Source organism: Callorhinchus milii, unplaced genomic scaffold (genome assembly GCF_018977255.1).
Source record: "Callorhinchus milii isolate IMCB2004 unplaced genomic scaffold, IMCB_Cmil_1.0 Scaffold50, whole genome shotgun sequence".
Classification (NCBI taxonomy): Eukaryota; Metazoa; Chordata; class Chondrichthyes; order Chimaeriformes; family Callorhinchidae; genus Callorhinchus; species Callorhinchus milii.
In genome coordinates, this window is record NW_024704791.1 from 393,250 (window position 1) to 413,946 (window position 20,697).

The 20,697-nt window shown below is 38.9% G+C and overlaps 1 protein-coding gene across 1 annotated transcript in view; it reads left to right on the forward strand.

The window, feature by feature from the left end:
* The window catches only part of LOC121851532 (carabin-like), a gene marked incomplete at its 3' end in the record, with an annotated part of 46,291 nt that overhangs the window by 16,950 nt on the left and 8,644 nt on the right, over positions 1 to 20,697 (forward strand). Inside the window, exons 11-13 of the mRNA XM_042345460.1 lie at positions 4,641 to 4,753; positions 16,060 to 16,173; positions 19,320 to 19,501. Coding sequence (XP_042201394.1) covers positions 4,641 to 4,753; positions 16,060 to 16,173; positions 19,320 to 19,501 — 409 coding nt within the window. The remainder of the gene's footprint in view (positions 1 to 4,640; positions 4,754 to 16,059; positions 16,174 to 19,319; positions 19,502 to 20,697) is intronic.

The window sequence follows — 20,697 nt, forward strand, 5'->3', positions numbered from 1 at the left end:
ATTCAATGCACAGTCCCAGCTCATGTTTGGCCTTCAAACTCAAAAATTGTGTTCACAATGTTGTCTGTGCCAGTGTTGTTGCTCTGTGCTTTTTCTGGTTTAATAGTTTGTTGGGACAGGGTTTCACAGTTTGAATCTCGAGGCCCCAAACGGTTTGTATATAAATCATCTCTAGAGGTAAGCGCTTCAGGGATCTATATAAATGCAAGTTGGTGTTGTATGAGGTATACATGAGTGCAAATGTGTAGACATGATTATGGTATATACAAAAATGAGGAGACAATCAGAATGTGTCATTTTCAAATGTGTACATATTTTTAGACTACATATTACACTTACACCATCTATGCAGCATTATTACTGTACCATTACATGTTCTCACTCACTGGTGTGTAAGATAAAGCCTTTTGTTCAACAAAAAGGCTGGTTAAGGGAATCCAGATTTCACTGCTGCTGCAAGAAATTAAGGGTTAAAGGCGGTTAAGTATATTGTAGAACGTTCCTGTATTGTCGGAGTCCTGTAGCTCAGTGGTTAAAGCACTCGCTTTGCAAGCGAGAGACCTGAGTTCATTTCCAGGCAGAGGGCGAAACCTTGGGCAAGTTTCCTTACTCCACACAGAGCCTAATAATAATCCCTCCAAAAACAATAATAAATTGGTTATTTTCAATCCACGACTGTTTGTGGGACATTGCTGTGTGCAATTGGCTGCCGCGTTCGCCCACAAATATACAGTCAATTCACTTTACAGTGTGTTCTGTGAAGCGCTTTGGGACGTCCTCCCGACGTGAAAAGCGCTATATCAAATGCAAGGATTATTATTATTACACTGAAAACCAAACAGTTGCATTTTCCTATGAAATGAGTCTGGAAATATGAATTGACATTTGGAGAAGACAGTTCGAATCTTTTGAGAAAATGAATGAATTGATCTGAATTATATTTTAAGTCATCAGGTTATGATGTTAATTCTCATCCATTTAATGAAATATAACAGCACTGACTGCTTTGTCGTTTTCCCTGTGGCACTATTTTATTTTTTTGCAGATTGATTCTTAGAAGAACATTGAAATCATGTTAAAACCTTTAATCGTTAAATATTTGAAACTTTAAAAATATGCCTCAGTTCTAAATAATGATTCAATTCCATTTATTTGCGTTCTGTGTAAATCGTTCTGCGCACTTTAGAGAGGAAAATGTGTGCTTATTGAGTTACGAGGCCACTTCAGTGCTGTTCAGAGGTTTATTGACTAGGTCAGCAGGCATCCTCCCTTCCCTTCTATCTCTATCCCCAGGGCACAGTGAGAAAGACCAGGAAGGATAAAGTAATTGTGAAAACATGGGAAGCTTTATCATTTGTTTTAAGGCTAATTGCTCTCTTCCTATAAAGCTGGTAATGCCAGTTGTTCAGTTCAAGACAAAACTACTGACATGTCTAGTAAAAGGCACCTGATAAACTTCATTACCAGCCTTGTCTCGATAGAGTGCTTTGAGACGTTACCCTACACTGCAGGAAAGGCTCTATGTAACTGCAAGTTGCTGCTGCACTATCCTTCATGAATTAGCCATTCATTTTAATGATGTATAACTCAATACCTCAATGGAACTGAAAAACCTGGGCCGCTACGTTAAATAAACTACGCTGGAGTTACGTTAAATAAGAATAACAAGTCTATAGCTTCTGCTTCAGGTAACACTGTAGAAGTTCATCTCACTCAGGAAATGCTTTTTCATTCTCCGACCAGCGAAAGTACAAAGCAACTTGCCAGCTTTGCTAGTGACACTGCTTCAGGTTTTCCTTGTTGCTTTCCTGATGCCGTCCATTTTTTGTGGTGTATATTCACTTCCCACCTGTTTAACTTACTCAGCAAGTCATTCGCATTGTTGATTTGTTCCACTTAACGTTTGAAGTCGCAAGGTGTAATCAGCAAAGTGCTACCTTTTGCCACAGCTCTAATATACTGGCTCAAACAGTACTTAGTAAGTTTGCTTGGTGAATATTGAGTCCCAGCTCTTAAACTGTTTACTGTTCTTCTAATGGATGTCCGTATAATTGGCAATGCTCATTAGTAGTTGAGGTCAAGATGGATGGAAATGTAAACCACAAGCCTGATTCAGCAGCAAATGTGTTTTTAAGTGGCTACAACAGATCCCATGGGCAGAGCTAACCTCGGCTGCCAGGTGTTATATTAGATGTTGTCATAGCAGCAAAGTTACTTTAGATTTTCCAGCAGAAAGCATTGTCGTTGAACCACAAAATGTCCGGGTTTGTTTTTCCTGAGGAAAATTACACAAATAGTTGTGCCAACAAACTTGGTAGGACATTTTGATTAGTATGTTATAGCTCTGTGCGTTTTTTTTTGACAGAACGGATCTAATTCCTCTTGGGTGTTTGTAAAACTATCTGCAAGGTGGGTAAAATAGTTGACAAAATGGGGGTAGTTTTGAAAACAATTCCAATGAACCAGGTTTTCTCAGGAAGTACAGAAGACAGAACAAAGATATGAGGGTTGCAGTAAGACATAGCACTGTGTTGCTTCTGATGAGCTGTTTACACATACCACCAATCAATGTAGCAATCAATAAATCCTTTGGAATTCCACATATGAAATAATAAAAGCAGGTGGGGACATCTGTCACAAACTGGAACACACTGGTGGTGTGTGACCTTTAAGTGGTCATTAAAGTAGCTACAGTATTCTCATACCTCAAACCAAGGATAGACATTGTTTTTACTGGTATGTAGACAGGTACTTCAGCCCAATTGTGGGTAACTTTGCCTCAGTCCACAGTCATGTTGCTCATCATCTTTAGTTTTTCAATCCACGACTGTCTGTGGGCGTGAAACTGCCGTGTGAATTGGCTGCCCCATTCCACCCACAAAATACCCAGTCAACCCACTTTGCAGTTTATCCTGTAAAGCACTTTGGAGCGTCTCAATTATGTGATAAGCCGTTATATCAAATTAAAGGATTATTATTGTTATTAGAGTTATTATTATTATGGTTGTCTGGCTCCCAGGTACTTGTTGTTACTGCCCATTAATACCTTCTTACACCAGAATTCGGTGGTGCCTTGCAATTTGTTTTCTGTAATATCATTGGTGACTAGTGGTGATATAACGTGCCTTGGACCTTGAATGATAGGATTGCAACTTGTCCTCAAGGACCAAGAGTAAAAGACAAACCTCCCCAAACCACCTGTGCTCTGGCTGCATTCATCCACATTGAAACTAATCCAATATTTGTTTGACTGGTGCTAAAGTCGGTCTCTATTGTAAAATAAGCTGATTAAATTCTTCACACTACATCCATCTGGTGGATTTTTAAAAAAAAAAATACAAACGTGATCCTGTCAGCGTTGGCAATTGTTCCCATTGACAGCAGCTCGCTTGATAGGCCTGTGCTTGTCACAGAAATTTAACTTTACAGTGATCGAGAGTGACCTGATTTTTGCCTTTTATTTTGTTCGCTCTGTGCTCTTGAAACAAAGCCAAATGCAGAACGTTTGTGCAGATCATGTTGCTTCACGACAAAGCGTAATGGCCAACAGATGCCGGCTCTTTAGACAGTAGTAGAACTGCTATTTCTATGTCCATGGTCTCCATTTCCCTGTGCTCTAACCTTGATTTTTATTTGTTTTAAAGTTAAATAGAGGACAGCTTCCTTGGGATAGAAGCCAACGTCACTTTGAAAGCTATTGTGAAAGGATTCCTTAAAAAGCAACATTTTTAGAAAAATATTTCTTCCAATTTTGATCACTTTTTTTTTCCTTTTCTCCCCTAATGCTGCACGATGCCTTGTCCAGGAGTAATGGGTAGAATATCTATTGCTAGGTCTTTGTTAATGGCGTCGTACTCCACCACTGTCGAGGGTTCTGAGGGCTACCAAACGTGAGGAGCTGTATATAAATGCAAGTTATTGTTGTTGGTGCTCTCTGGTTCTAGCTTTTTGGAAGTTTGCCCAAAAGTATTTTTTCAGCTTTTGTTCATCCTTCCTTCTCCCTGACAACGTGGCTGTGATCAGGAAAACTTGGGCTTTCATTATGGAACCAGAATTGTTTTGCCAGTTAGTTTCTAAACAGTGTCAAAAATAAACTGGTCATGGGATCATCTCCCACAGCATTAAACAAAATAGCCGTTACGAGTTTCAGATTTTAAACTTTCTTTTAGATTAAAACAGAAACCTTGAGAAACTGATATCCTATAAGTGACAAGTCAACACCCACAAACCAGGAGTTCAATGACAAAGCAAACTGCTAACTTTTAGAATTACAAACAAATGGATGACTACATTAGACCCAACATTCAGCCTCTGCTCAACTTGCTTTGAAAGTTCTCCTTCGACAACGAAAATGTTATGTTAGAGCCTAGCTTGGTTCTGAACAGAGCTGCAGATCGAATAGATACCCTGATCTCACAAGCAGTTGATTACACATGGGTTTTTGGGGACAGTTTCTGATAGCAACCGGTGACACAAATCTACCAAAGGGGCAATTTCATTTTGTTTGCATTTTCTGTTCATCTAGGCCAAGAAATATTGAATTTCAGGTGTATTTTAAATGTTTTGAGTTTACAAGCTTTTAATGTTTGTTGAGTTTTTCTGGATTTGCTTTTCACACACGTTTCTCGTTTCACTTAAAGCTCCCGGTATAATGTTCTGGTGCCAGCCTTGTGGAAGAGCAAAGTGCACAAATGGGAACTGGATTGCATGCAGAGTGTTGTTCTTGAAGAGGAGGAAGAACGATTCTTTTCAGGTACAAAGTGAAATTTAATCATTTCTGCTCTTTTACCAGCTGGAGTACTCTGCATACAATGCCACCATTATTGGATTGCACTCACCAATTGTTTCTCACAGGTTTAGATCATATCTTGGGCAGATATTTACTTGTTCTGCCCCAGTCTGCATCAATATATATGTAAAGTAATATGTTTAAATGCATGCTCTTCGCTTAAGTAAACACATTTTGTAGTCCATCCTGTATTTGTGTGTGTGTGAATGTGTGTGTGTGAGTATGTGTGTGTAACCACTGCTCCCTAGTCTTGTAAGTAGAAAAAAAATTCCATCCAGGAAATCAAAGAAAGTCAAAATTTTAAAACTTAATGCGAGAACCATAAACTCTTCTCCTAGGAATGAACATTGACTGTTTACTGATTTAAAATGTAATTACCCTTTATTTGAGAAAGATAATAGTGCGTACCTTTTGTACGATATAATTCAGAGATATTCACTTTTCCTTTCTTGTCTCTGTCTATACTGCAGAGTTTTAGCTCGGCTTCAGCAATTGTAATGAGAAAAGGCGCTTGACTGCATTTGAGAGAATTCACCTTGGTCTTTAGAGGGTATTAGAATATCATGTGTATCAAAGCAGAATGGGAACCCTGATCAATAGACACCACAGTATTGTACCCCAAGGCAAAGAGGCTTTACATTCCATGCTGCTTGTCACAGCAGTTAATCGTGTTCCTTTGCATTCCATTTAGATTGAGCTGTGATTATGAGACTTGGAATATAGGTATAAATGACCGTGATTTAATGTGAACTTGTAGATGCCCAACTCCAGCCCCTACGCTGTCTGATGTAAACTTGACTTGCAGTCAAAACTTTCGCTCTCTCTGCTACTCAAGGATATGTTAACGGTAAAACTCCATTGAATTATTTTGTTTTAAAACTCTGAACGAACGGCAGCAGAGTGTTGTGAAGTTTTGCTCCAAAGTGGGGGATATTGCTCAAAGAACCTCTTGCTTGTTGCATATTGAGCAAACCTAACGGTTCACCATGTGCTGCTGAAGTTGTTTTTTATTTCCACAAGTGGCTAATTATAGATTGTGAGATTGGAGACTGCTTTATTACAGAAATGTAAAATGAATACAGCTTTTCTCAGTTATCTTTCCCCGAGTGGTAATATCTCTGCATGTGTAATGGCAACACTACAAAAGCTTTGCAGAAAAAGACCAGCAATCTGGACGTTTTATGATTTTTGCAAGAAAACGTGTTGAAACGTTTGGTTTTTTTTTGGCTCATCACATCGTTCTATTGATCTTTTTGATCTTTTCAATACATATAATTTTGGAATATCAAAGCGACAACCGCCAATAAAATTGTATCAAGATAGTGAATATTTCATAATGAGGAGAGACTGTGTAAATGCTCCCATATGAAAACATGAATAACAAAAATAAATCAACCAGCCATTAATATTGTAAACTGCACATAACCCTAAGGATGGAATAGGACTTGGGTATTGTAGGTAGAAATTCAAAAGCTAATTCTTACAGCTGGGGATAGAACTTATGAAAGGAGAGTGGTAGTAAATGATTTAATGAAGGAATGAATTTCTAGGAACCCTAAATTAATTTTCCTATTACAAATTGCAAGTAAAGCAAAGCACGTTTAATACTTTAACAAAAATCTAACGTAGTGTCATCAGTGAGTGGCCCAAACATTTTTTAAATGGTGTTTCAGAGAAATGCGATTTTAATGACTGTTTTGTTACTGTTAAATCAATGACCCTTTCCTGCAATAATGAGTAACGTTTCCGAAGCTATTGCTAACTTGGCTAATTTGACGGCATAAATATATGAAATTCTGCAATTATAGCCATTTATAGGATTCAAAGTGAAAATTAACTTGCAGAAAAATCTTATTTGTCTTATACATACATGATGGTGGGCACTGATATAGTTGTGGCTCTGAGGTCCATTTCACAACATGGTCAGTGGGGCACAAAGCATCAAACTCTGTAATGATCAGCATCAGGGCTGCCTGTGGCCTGAGGTAGAGGAAGCACAAGGTCACAGCACCAAGCTAAAGCTGGTAGGTTAGACAGGATACACTTTGGACATGAGGGAAGGTTGAATTTGTATATTATATGCAAAACAGAAGTTAAAAATGGCATACAATAGACAATAATGTAGGAAATGAGGGACAATATGAGAAAAGGAGGGTGCTGATGGAATATCAGAGCCCATGGAGGAGCAGGTTTGACTTGGTAAAGATTTACTCTAATGAGATTCTTCACTGTACATATAAAAGTGCCCATTTATTCCTCCAAGCTGTCTTAAATTATCCTGTTATACATATGGCACAATTTTTCAATCTATTTCAGTGCAATGGCATGCTTTGTATCTACCCCCAAGCTAATTATTTTGCAGTTTTTGCCAGCGCTCATTTTTAGATAACTTGTTTTAACAAGAAAATAATGCTGAGTTACAGTGCAAGGCAGATGTTTGAGCATCAAATAATCTTGTATGATATGGCTGGTGTTTCAGTGTTCAAGTGCAAAGCCAAGATATTCCACTTGTCCTTAAGTGAAACAAATTAGATATGCATTTATAGCAGTAAAATCCCATTAGAAACAACTTCATCAGAATCGCTGCACTTAAGCAGTGAAAAGAACTACTCCCTATGCGCTAATACATTGTCATTTTTATTTTGTATAAATTGTCAGAGTTGGCAATAATTCAGCAATATAATTTAGTTAGCTTGGTAACAAATACGTAAATATATGAACACCTTCCCTCCCCTCCCCCACCCCACATCTTCATAAACTTTAATCAGAATGGTAACATGATGTTTTTATATTAATGGCATATTTTTAAAAAACAAAACTTCAACTTTAAAATATTTCCAGTGGCATTACTTACACGTCATCAGGACTACCTATCTCATTAATCAGTTTAAATTGATTTGATGTCCCGTTTTCATGCACCCTTGCCATTTAACAAATGCCGAGCTTACAAGCCAAGCTATTTTATTGGCTTTCTGCTCCTAAATACTCCATTAATGTCTTTCCAAAGTAGAATTTGTAACTGGAATGAGATGCCACATATGGCAACATGAGAGATCGCAAACATAGCTTCCTGTTGGTGATGACAGCTTTGAACTTTTTCTACCAGTTTCTTGAAAGCATTAGAGTTTGCTTTTACATTTTTAAAAAAAAGCTATTTCTCAGCTGCAGTAACCCCAGTGTAGTGAACGATAATCACATAAATGTGTCCTGTTTTTATACAGATTTTGTATTAGACCAGAACCAAATCTAAGTAAGCTTCACTGTAAATTCTTAAGTAATGGATTACTTTTAAAGCTTTAAAATGTAAAGAATTTATGAACTTAAGCTTATATATATATAAGAGTTCTGTAGAACATTTTTACTGTGGCTATGGTAAAAAAACAGCTTATGAATGCATTTCCATCATAAGTGCTACATAAGCAATAGTTTTGTGCTTTTATGGAAGATGTGATTTATTGATGGAACTGCAGCTGTAACTGTTGGTACACTGCCTTAAACTATCATTTTTCAAAGTTAGTTGATAATTTATCAAGAAAAGTGACAAGCCATCGAACTACACATCAATAAAAGCATTCTATGAGACATAATTAGCCATTCAATTAATCAGAACGTATTCAGAGTGTTCTGGCTTATCTAAACCTTTGCAAGCACTATGTTATGTTCTTTGACAAATTTTGCAAAAACTTTGAAGTCATTCCCCTCACCCATTCCTTAAAGAATGATTCCTCTTTTTGCTTGGTTTAGTGAAGGAAATTGTTCAAGCCATGAGCTCTTGCATTTGAAGTACCTGGTGATTTCAAACCTTCTATTTGTCTAATATTCCTCACTTTCATTAAACCTTTGCATGTTTGCAAATAAATTGATTGCAGTGATTTTCACATCACCCTATTAATACTTTTAATCAATAAATCTCTGTATTGGATGTTATAAGGATAGGTTGTGAACCCAGACCAGATACTTCACATGACTGGGTCTAAATGGTTACTTAAAGTTCTGATTCCTCAACGTGGCTGTTACGTTAGTGGAGAGGAAAATTGACATCTGAATCAGAGTCTGTATCTAAGGATAATCAGAGTCTATATGTAAGGATATCGAGTCCACAATCAATACAAGAGCCTTTCTCAAACCAAAATCCTTCGACCCGAGGTCAACTTCTCAATCCAAACATCATTCTGCCAACTTAATGTAACCTCATTTTGTACCTACGGCTTTCTTTGGTTTATTGATGGCCATGAGAGCAAACCTTGCAAACGTGTATTTTAGAGTCTTTGCCTAAGGTGATGTTATCAGGATTCTGTAATCTTACATGGTTTCTGGCCCCTTCCTTTTTTGGCAGGGAATGAGCATCCAGAATGTGGATATGAAACGCCTCTTTTTTTTTAAAAGAACAAGGGATGGTGTGTTTTCTGTCCTGATGCTGAGGAAAGCTTTGCTAATCTATAAATAGAAGCATGTGCATTGCGGATAGGCGTTTTGTTACTCGCCCTCCCGCAGGTCACAAACCACCTCCTGACTGCATTGGTGCAGTAGCAGCTCCTCAGCTCTGTCTTTGTTGGATGTTTTGCAAACCAACATTTTTTGGAGGGGGTAATTCTCCAGATATTCTTCTTCGGTGCTTGGCAAAGCCTTTAGTAGTGCACAACATTCAAAAGCCACCAGCCTGATCCAGGTTGTTATGTGGAAAATTAAGAAATGATAAAAGACTTTGTATTTAGTTGGTTATTGAATAGTTCCTGCTCTTCAGACTTTGAACTTTAGAAAGTCACAAGACCTAGATTTTAATGTAATAATTCGAAAGCTCTTTCAGTTGTTGGAAACAAACGGTAGCTTTTTTATTAATGGGCTGAAATCAACTGGTCACATCTGTATAATATATTGCTTCTCTGGAACCTTATTAGCACGTGTAGGTGTTTGAATGTAATGGCCTGGACGTGAACCACGCACTAACATTTTCATTGGCTAACTAGGTTTGTTTTGCAACAAGTGTCTTATTCCTTTGTAGATGCATGTTGAAATTTAGAAACGATTTGAAATCTTGATGTCATTTGGATTTTTGCTTTAAATCATCCTCCCTGACATCAGTCTCTGCCAGGAAATTGTTAGGAAATTAGGGATTACCTCATTTTATCAGCTTCTTCATCTTTCGTAAGCAGATCCTACATTAAGTTGTTTCAATGTTAATCATCGATATAGAATGGGGTTAGTTTAGTGGGTGGAACATGAAGGAGGTTCTACTAAAGACTGATGAGGATCTGGGATCTCACTTAATCCACGTCCTTCAATTATCACAAGGATTCTGACGAAATAATAACCCAGAGGATTAAGATTAGGTGCGACACCGAAAGTCAAAGCAGACCTATAATAAAGCACATAGTATTTAGTAGAATTTTCCTCAAGTGGCAAAACTACAGATAATAATAGTAATAATAATAATGCTTTCTAAACAAATTTTAAGTTGGCCCCAAGTTCCTGTTGCACAGCAAGTTTCATGACAATCAACCTTTTCTAACGTGTTTTAGCAATACTGTAAATATACTCCATCAGTTACTTGGCGAGCTGCTGTAGGAATTGGAACTTAAGGGCATGATGCTCTGGGGATGCAACCAGCTTTATAATTTGGGGGAATTTTTGTCCTGACAGTACAGAAAAGATAAGATTTACTACTTTGCGGTTGAGAGTCTAATCGTGTCAGCCAGGAGACAATTGTAGAAAACTGGAGATTTCAGAATTCGAGCAAGAGTACAAGAGTTTGGTTCAAAAATACAGTATAACGTTCATCTCAGCTAACAGACGCTCGGATTTGTCATTTCAAATGCAGCAAAAAATAACTTCATCAATAGTAAAACAGATTGTCAAATGCTTAAAAACCACACGTAGCTGTACTTCGAAAATAAACCACAATTAAACCCTGCAATGCTAAACATGAATAATGGCTTGTTTAGGCTGATCAGATCTGCAGTGTAGATAATTTTGTAATGAAAAGGGTCACATTTTGTGATAGAAAATCATTGGCTCATGGCACTACAGCTGTATTCAGACAATCTTTGTCATAGCTGGAAATGAGTACGGACTAGCCCGGGAGGGGCGAGCAGTGAGATAGTAACTTATCTTCAGACAGTGTATTGAAGTGGTGAGATGTGCTCTGTCTACATTCTGTCCTAGAAAGTAAGAAAGTTGCATGGTTAACTCCAGGTGTTCGATGAGGAGAAGTTTTAAGTTGACTTTTTAAAAAAAACTTATATCATTCTTAAGCGTACGTGCATTTGTAAAAAATGTTTTGCAAGGTTCATTGCAAATCATCGTTTTGATTGGGATGAATCAATTGTGGAAGATATTCTGTTCTGCATTGTTTCTGCTGTTTAGCTGTTGGGATTTTGAATATTGGTTTAATTAGTTTGTCAGAATAAATCAGTCCTAACTAGCTTTTTAATCAATGTATCCAGAGAAGATTTTGCTTTGGGAATTTTAATATCCACCTGAACGGATGGGGGACATGTGACGATGCAGCACTCCCGGGCATCGAAGTATCAGCCTGGACTCGGGAGTTCAAAGACCAGACCTGGGGCTTGAAGCAATAACCAAGAGTGACAGAGGTTGACACCTGTATCATTACACAGCATCTGTGGCTAATTTGTCAGATGCGGTGAATGTTACCGCAACAGATTATCTTTGCAGACAACAAATTTGGATTTTTTGCAAGTGAAGTTTTGTTCCGTTCGAGCACAGGGAGGTCACCACCACTACTTATAATAATAAAATATTGATAGAAAGCAGCGCTTGTGAATTTTCCTTTTAGCTCTTGAATTTTTTTGGGTTAAGGATCTGATAAGGTAGCTTACTTTGGCTTTTATTACTGTACAACTTGTCAGACTTTGGCAGTTTTCGTGAAACCTTGATCCCTATTCCCTCGGGTCCTTAAAAAGTACCTGAAATACTATATGCTTCTGACTTTAATCCTCAAGGTATTTTGAAGTGAAGTATGAAGTTGAATGAGCAGTACTTTGGTGAGAATTCTACTGGTCCTGTGGGAAACCAGTCTATTAATTACAAGTTCAGGAGAAAGTTACAATAATCGCACAGCAGTTAAATGATACAAACCGCCTGTAGCTCTTTACTTCAACTTCAGACGGTGAAGAAAAGGAGAAGACATTAAAAGGGTCTCGTGATGCCTAATCTTTATTTGTTGCTCTTCATTGTGTTCTTTGCTTCTGGGGTCTTGATATTTGGCTTTGATATTGTTATCAAAGAGAGATTTTAATCTTTCTCTGGGAAATGCTATTTTAACCAAACAAACCATCTTTTGCTTTATTAAAACGGGAGCAAGCAGGGTGTAAAGACTGAGTGAGTGACACAGCCGTTTACTGTACTGAAAGTATGTGTTGCCCGTTCTTGAAGACATTACAATCAACATTGTTGCTCTGGTGGGCGCAGGTTTGTAACCATAATTACCCTCTTGGGAACTCTGACAGCACAGTATTAGCTGTTTAATTAGGGTGAGGTGTTGAGTGGCAAAAGCACAGTTTAGCTGTGGGCAGTGTGTGACCAGGGAGGCTGAGAAGAAGGAAAAGGAAAGGGGAGAAAGAATAACATGAAAGGAAAGACATTGTTGAGCTACAGGAGGGGAAGGGAAGAGAAGAGAGAACAAGGATGCGTTCTGTAGACTCGCAGCGATCCTGACCAAAATGTATGACACTGCAACCGCTAAACGAGAGGATAATAACATTATACAGTGGGAGGAACATTCCTCAGAGCACAGTGAAGTATAGAATGGGGCTGAGATGTGTTTATTTTGAAGATACTCAAAGCGGATGAGTGATGGGGACTGCTAGAGACTGGAACTCCAAGGGATGTGCATGTTCTTGACAAGGGTGGATGGATATTGAAAGTTAAACCTGGCCATCTCCCTGCCTGGTACTGTACTGCACTGAGCTACAATCTGGAACCTTTCCAATTCAGTTCTGCATCTAACTTCTCTTGAGCTGTGGATCATGAAAGAACTTACCAGTCCTGCTTGCCTAAGGATTTATAATGAATGGTGGCAATCACCGCCTTTATAGTTACAAATTATTAAATGAGATGCTGGCAATCAACATATAAACTGCTGGGTTTGTGACTCAATCTGCAGTATGAGTTCTGGCAATTTTCTCAAGTCCTGCCATGGTGCTTTCTAAGTATTTAAATTCACAAAGTCTCTTAATGTTTCCTTCTTTACTGCTCAGGAACACCACAGAGCTCTCCACTCTGAAACCTAGCAAGGTTTTGAACTTGACGCTGATGATAAAACTCTCTTGATGAGCTGGAAGAGGAAGCAGATAATGTTCATACTGTAGTTGAGCAGTGATTGATTCTTCAAGATGTGATGTGGCCACTTTAGGAAGCCCGTGAGAGAGTGTATGAGTTTTCCATTACCCAAGGCCTTCAGCACTGCTCAATCACATAGTCCTTTGAGCTTTGATGGGTGCTGATTAGTACCCCTACAATGACCATAACTTGTCCCCCACATAACAATCTATTGACTATTACCTCAAAACCAGGCATTGTTTATATTAGAGAATAATCCTATGTTATAATTTTGCCCCTTTTGTTTGCTCTGAACTTTTTAAGGCAGCCCAAAGTTTTATTTGGTCAAATCAGTTTGCTACAAAGAATGAAATGTCAGGTTTGCCTTTTGGAGGGGAGCAGAGGGGAATTCAAATTCAAAGCACCGTTTCCTGTGTTGGACATCTTTCGAGATGGTTTTTGGTCAAGTATGAAAGTTGTCCTGTTTGTCCTGGCATTCCTTTCCCATTGCCTTCAAATAAAGTGTTTATAAAACAGAGCTTTCTCTATTATGTCTAATTCACATAATGGTGCTACAGTCAGTGGAATTAATTCTACATTTTTATTGTGTGGTATACGTCTAGTGTCGTTCATCCATGAGAAGAATGGATGCAAAATGTTAAGTCTGGTAAAACAATACTCTATTATCATAATTCCCATGTAAAGCCCTCACTGTGGTTTTGTCTCCCGCTGCTCACACATGTCTATGCAACCACAGTAGATGGATATCTAGATAAGCGGGTATAAAAGCTGGTCATGCTGAAATGGACATGTGAAACTTAACGCGTTTTATTTCAATAAAACTTCACAATGTAAAAATATGTCGTTCTGCGTTTTTTTTGTGAGCTCAACAAGATCAGACTACTGTCTTCTCATTTCTCTGTCCCCCACTCCGCGCCCCCCCCCCCCGCCCTCCTACAAGATTGATTTTATTAAATTAAATCTGGTGCACATGAGCAAAATGGACCCTACTTGTAAAAACAGAAGCCTTTTGAAGGGAATCATACCTGATTTTATTAAATCACGTTCATTCAGGTAGACAGAAGTCTTTACTTCCTTTACTCACCTACGGCCTACGCAGTTTGCACTGTAGAATGCAGCACAATCTTACACGCTCGTGGTGGTGGATTTTTTTCCCCTTAAAAAACGTAATTTGATAAATATTATTTGCGCATTTTAAAAATGTTTTTTTTAAATTTTGAACCTAACGAAGCTAATGCATATCTCTTCAGATCAGCTGAATAGTGAAACAGGACCTTGATTACTAGTCTCCTTCAGCAGCTATAATTGCATCTTGTCTTATTTCTTCTTTGCCTTTAATAAACAAGCTTTAGTTCTGCAGAGAGTATGCATACCACATCTTGATTGGAAGCCAAGTAAAAGACTTGGTTATTATCGATATCAAACATCTTGCAGAGATTTAGTACTAACCCACTTTGCAGAAGTGTACAGAGTGCTAGCGACGAGTGCAAATTCTCTTGTGAATCAGCGATATCCAGATATGCTAATTATTTTTAATACAGATTTAATCTAACAGGACACCCAAAAAAATTGAATGAGACAAAGCCATTTGGTTTATCGAGCCTTCTGTCCTCATAAGCCATGTGCAATCTTCCCCACCATATATTCTACATCACGTCATTTAGTTAATCTACCGAGGGTTGGTGGAGATCTGAACAATTTAATAATAATTCTTGCATTTGATATAGCGCCTTATCACGTCGTTGAGACGTTTCAAAGTGTTTCACAGAAATATACTGTAAAGTGAATTGACTGTATATTTTGTGGGCGAATTTTCCCCTTGACTCAAAGGCATTTTCTCCACACACTATACCTTTTTAATCTATTTATATTTCCATTGTATAGAGTTGCCATTATTTGCCACAGCTAACATTTTAATGGTCCCAAAAATCATTGTGTTACTTGAAGTATTTTATCGTCTCTCTCTCTCTCTCTCTACTCTACAATCTTCACCCTCCCATTCCAAATCCAATATTTATTCAGCTCTGTTTTTAAGAAGTTAATCAACCTACTCTTAATTGCTGTTGCTGGCAGTCTGTTCCACATAGTCACAAACCTATAAGGGAAAAACATTTCTAATCTTCAGGTTCCATTGAGGTTCATTAACTGTGTCTCTCGGTACTTTAGCCTCTCGAGCGATGCTGAACAGATAACTCGTTTTGGCAGAGCTCGGCTACATGTGTGATCAACTCGCCATCGCACCAGCCTCTCCAACATCAGCCTGAAAATAGGGTTAAACCGTTTACCCTGGTTATGTCAAACTGCAGTGGTCAGACCACTGACTGACATTCACAACGTTGTTGTTTTTTTAGCCAACTGAGCATTGATTTTAAAATGCCAGATTCAAATTGGAGTGGTGCAAGCAGCAATAATCAGATGGGGAAGCTCGTTTAACTTTGTAATATAAATTTTAATATATATATATATTTATATGTTCAGAGCAGAACTAATGGGCAAACCTTGCAAGATTCCACGACCTGTAAGATTTCTTGTGTTAATTAAGTCCGGGAACGCCATGAAGAATAGGTGCAGCTTGTGGATGAATTTCGTAATCAACGCCCATAAATGACTGTCCTGCCTTTTTTGGCAGTCCGTATCTCCCAGTCAGCCGGCTATTTGCTGGTAAAGAAAATTAGGTCACTGAGCATGTACAGTCATTATTCTGAAGTGAATGACAAACTTGCAGGCATTTCAGAAAAGATTAAAGAATATCGAAAATTTGCCCTAGTGTTCTTTTAATCTACTTTATTTGTTATAGTTACACTGCAATAGTCCAAACCTATTCTCCGTAGATACTTCTAACACCTCTGGGCACTTGTGATGATTTGTTTTCCCCAGTAAAGTACTTTGTTGGTTTGTGTAGCTGGTTTGCTGCTGTCTCTGTCACCTTCCTAAATCCCATATTATTATTAATCGTACGATCTTCCCAGGAAAGCACATGAGGCAAGTGTCCAACACACAGAAGGCAGCAGGAGGCAACAGGAAGAATGCAATGAAGGAAAAGGGAATGCCTGGAGAGAGATCAATGCCAAAAGCAGTAACAGGTATTTTCAGTCTAGATCTTTTCATATCTTGAGGGCATAGAAAGCAAAGAACGTTCAACCCATCCAACCTACTCCTTCCCACACATAACCTAGCCCTATAATGGAGTGCATCCCACCTATTCTTTCCTCCCAAGGAAAGTTCTGCACAGGTTTCATTCATTCCTAAAGGCAATGGAGGAAAAAAACAACTGCACATTTCTCACTATTCAGACCTGACCTTCCTTCAACACACATCTGGCACTTTGTCAATTACTGAATATTCTGTACAAAGGAAGAGATTGTAAATCACTCTTTAAATGCAAATACATGGCGAGGTTGATTGGGGAGAAAAACTGTCGTCTCGGAGCATTTTCTAAAATCAGGAGACGGAAATGTTGGCTTCAGATTTGTTTTAGTCTCTTCACATGACACACTCGGGGGCTATCATTATTATGGAAGGGAATTTTAGCTCTAGGTAGAGGTTATAATAATCCTTGCATTTGATATAGCACCTTGTAACATCTCAAAGCGCTTCACAGGATATACTGTAAAGTGAATTGACTCTATGTTATAGGCAAAACGAGGCTCAACTCAACACTGTCCTCAACAGAATTGGGTGTTGTGCCCAGGTCAATGAGATGAAAGACGAATTTGTTTAATCTCCGTATCCTCAGAAGCTGAGGCCAATGGTGACACCTGCAGCTGCTGCTCCAGTTGAAGATGATGAGCTTTGCACAGACCAGAGATCAAATTTACCCATTGTGCCATCAGGGAGCTTTTGTGTTTTAATATCCCATCTGTCTGGAATGGCAATAAGCTCCAGTCCCCAAAGTGGCTTCAGAGAATATGTTTTCTCGTGCAATTCAAATTAAAACAGGATTTAACTGTATTAGATTATAATTACAGCTTGCAATCGATACTGATGTTTTTTTCATTATTCTGTACATTACATGGTGGGTTGCTACCTTTACATGCTGATGTGTCTGTGCAGGTAAACTGCACTTTGATTAACTGCAAATGTATGGAATTCTTTTCTATTTTATGACTGGAAAGTTGTTGACAGTGAACTTCACTTTTTATTTCTCTCTATTCGGGTTTGGAAGCTTTTCACCCCCAAAGTGTAATCTTTTCTGAACCTCGGTTACAAATAAGACATTCAGGACATAGTCATATATAAGTGATTTGTTTGACAAAAGATTAATATGGCTTCAGCTTTGTTTTTTCTGAAATCAACCCTGTCCAGGTTTCAGTGTGTTTGGCAAGTTTTTTCATGCATCTGTATAACCTGATGATATCTAGGAGATTTATAGTTTTGTTGTCTCTGCTCACTCTGCGTACAAATCTGAGCTATTTGAAGTGCGAAAAGTGCCTGGTAATATTGGATGTTTCAACTCAATCTAAATTCACTTAACGTGTGGTGATAATCAGTGTTAAACACATGTTAAGCGTTAAGAGATTTATGATCAATAAAGCAAGACAGATTAGAACTCATTTAAACACTTCGAGCCAACTGCAGGTTATTTTTCCGTGTGATGCATTCCAAAGTTGGTTGAATTTCTAAATCCAAACGAATGATGTTTGCTGGATCTGTATCCATCCAAACCAGTTACCCACCTCAGGACTAACTTTGTCATCCATACTTTAATCCAAACATCCAACACCATAATATCCACGATTGTTATTCAGCGGAAGTTGATTCAGCGCACAATGAATCAAAAATCTCTCCGTTCTGTTCAAAGTCGTGTGTTCCCTTATCTGACATTATCTTGTACCTGCACATATCTGTCTGGGTTGCTCTTGCCTCTGAGACGGATGGTTGTGGGTTCAAGCCCCATGACAGGACGTTGAGCTTACAAACTACCAATGCGGTGCTGGGAGTGGGCTGTGTTCCTTGAGGTGCTGTCCTTCACATGAGACAGTTAACCAGAGTTCCTGTCTGCCTGTCCACATGGCAGAATCCCATGGTACTATCCTAACTCACAATCTTAGAAATAAAATTGGTTGCTCACTTCATAACTGCTTCATAGCTGTGTGCAAGTGTCACTGAATGTTATTACAATATAGAATCCTGCACCTTATATCATATGTTTAATATATATCTCATTCTGGATCCTTTTATTTGAATGATTCCAGCGTGAAGACTTCCAGATTTTATATACGGGGAAACAAATCAGAACCTTCATGTGGACAGACTGACCTCAGTGGCAAATCTGTAATAAATGGGTGTTTGAAGGCTTCTTGTTTGAAACATCATTTTAAGTTTGATATTCCCCTCCCAGGATAATAATTGTTAATAGTGAGGAGCTGCTGTAGATTGTGGAATTCAAGCTCTGAGAAACAACTTGCCAAGAATCGCTGGCTTCGATCACAAACCTGTGCATAATGAGTGTGCAACACTGGAATTCTGTGAAGGGCTGAGAATTATGCTTGGTATGCCTTCATCTGGACTCTCCTATTGCCACAGAGTTTATGGTTGTCAATAAAAGAGAGACTCCAAGTAACCCAGGATTAAAGATAATGACGTATTACTCTATTTAACTCTAGCTGTGCCCATTGTACTTAAGGAGAGATTATTTGACTGAACTGATGTTCTGGATTCTGTGGCACTGTACGGTAATGCTGCATTTTGAAGTTTTAAGTTTGAATTACTGTTGTTCAACTCTTTCAAATCGTGACATTTTGCTGCGAGCTTCCGCCTTGATGCGAAACGTGGCATTCTCTTCAATCTTGTCGTCTCTTCCTTTCTCCTTTCCGCTTCTCCAGTTTAGAAGTGACTTTGGACCTTGCGTGTTAATGCCATTACTGTAGCCAACAGATAGTCCGCGTTTCAGATCACGGATTCAGAAACAAGTGACATTCAAACCTGCTAATGCGCAGTGGTTTGGTCTGTCATTTGCAGTTGTCAATAGTTCACTTCATTAAGCTCTGTCAAACGGATAGTCATACATAGTCATGCTCTTACAGCTACTTGATGCCTTTACACTTTCCTTCAGTCTATCTATAAAAGCACACAGACACGACAGGGATTGATGGTTAAGTATTCAGTGACCGCCATGTTGTGAGCTTTCCTACTGTGCAATGCCATTAATTTCCCTTAGCCGTCGTTTTTTTAGTTGAAACACTCTCTGTCCAATTTCAGCTTTAATCTTGCTCATATTTTCTACCAGGAGCCAAACAACAGGACACATTTAGGAATACACTTGCCAAGATGCTGAACACAGCACGGTGCTACCTTCAAGACTTGGGCCACTTACCCAAAAGCCCTGAACAAAACCTGTCCCCTGACAGAAGCCAGACTGCTCATAGCTTTTCAACACAAAGTTCATTGGCCATCAACAGCAAAGGACAGGTATGGAAGGTGACTAGTGGGAGGGGAAAAGACTGGGTTAAATACATATTGGCCTTCAAATCAAGAGAAGACCCTTGCCATACCTCACCATTCCATTGCCCATTTCAATGTAGAAACCACCTGCATGTTCTGAGTCCCTATGGAAATCATTACATTCCATTTTATTTTATTTCCTCAGAAAAATATGAAATTATTCTTCCCACCCAACTATTGACATAAGAGTATTTAAACAAAAATGCAAACTGGTAATTATCTTACGCCACAGGAGAGCTTATTCAAGGTTTTTTTTGAAAATGATTCAATGTGCTTCTTTAATGGACTTTTTTTTCAATATAAATTTTTTTTCTGTCTTGTTCTTTCTCTCGCTCCTCCCATGGGTGAGAATCACTCAGATAAGAAGCAAGGCCATTCCTTCAGTGGAACAGAAGGTATTTGCTGACCTTTTACATGCCACCACCAACTAAACTGGCTCCTGGTGCACACCCCACTCACCAGCTGAGTCCTTCTGGGCCTGATCAGAACCCGCCAGCGCTACAGCTTTACTGTTCAACCCTTAAACATTGCCAATTGTTGTTGTTGTAAACATTGCCAAAATATCAAACAAACAAAAATGCGACTAAACCCACATCAAATCCCCTTCCCCCCAACTAACAACAGACAGGCCTCGTCATCCGTCCAACCATCAGCAGCTTCTCTCTGTAGCCAGAGCCCCATATGCTGCTCACTGTGCTCCAGAGCCATCTCCCCACAGTAAACACTGCTCTGTGGGTCAGCCTCACCTGAGAAGATCATTTTCTCTCAGCCACAGGCAGTCGGCACCATCTGCTTCCCACCGATAACAGTGAGTCAGCTTCTCGAGGGGAGGTCAGTCAGGTTCCACTTTGCCATCTGCACCAACTAGAGATTGTAAACAATATAATAAAACATAGTTATCACATATAGGTGTGTGCGCATGCACACATATACACACACGCATACACGCGCGCGCACACACACACACACACACACACAGATAACCACACAGGCATTTATATAACTAGATATATGCAGTGTAGACATGCATCGTATATTCACACAAATACAACAACAAGATTACCTTTGTATAGCGCCTTTCACGTCAAATACACACCAAAGTGAATAAAACTGATTCATTGAAAGTACTCCCAGGCCTCCCAGCCGTCCTCAAACCCAGTACG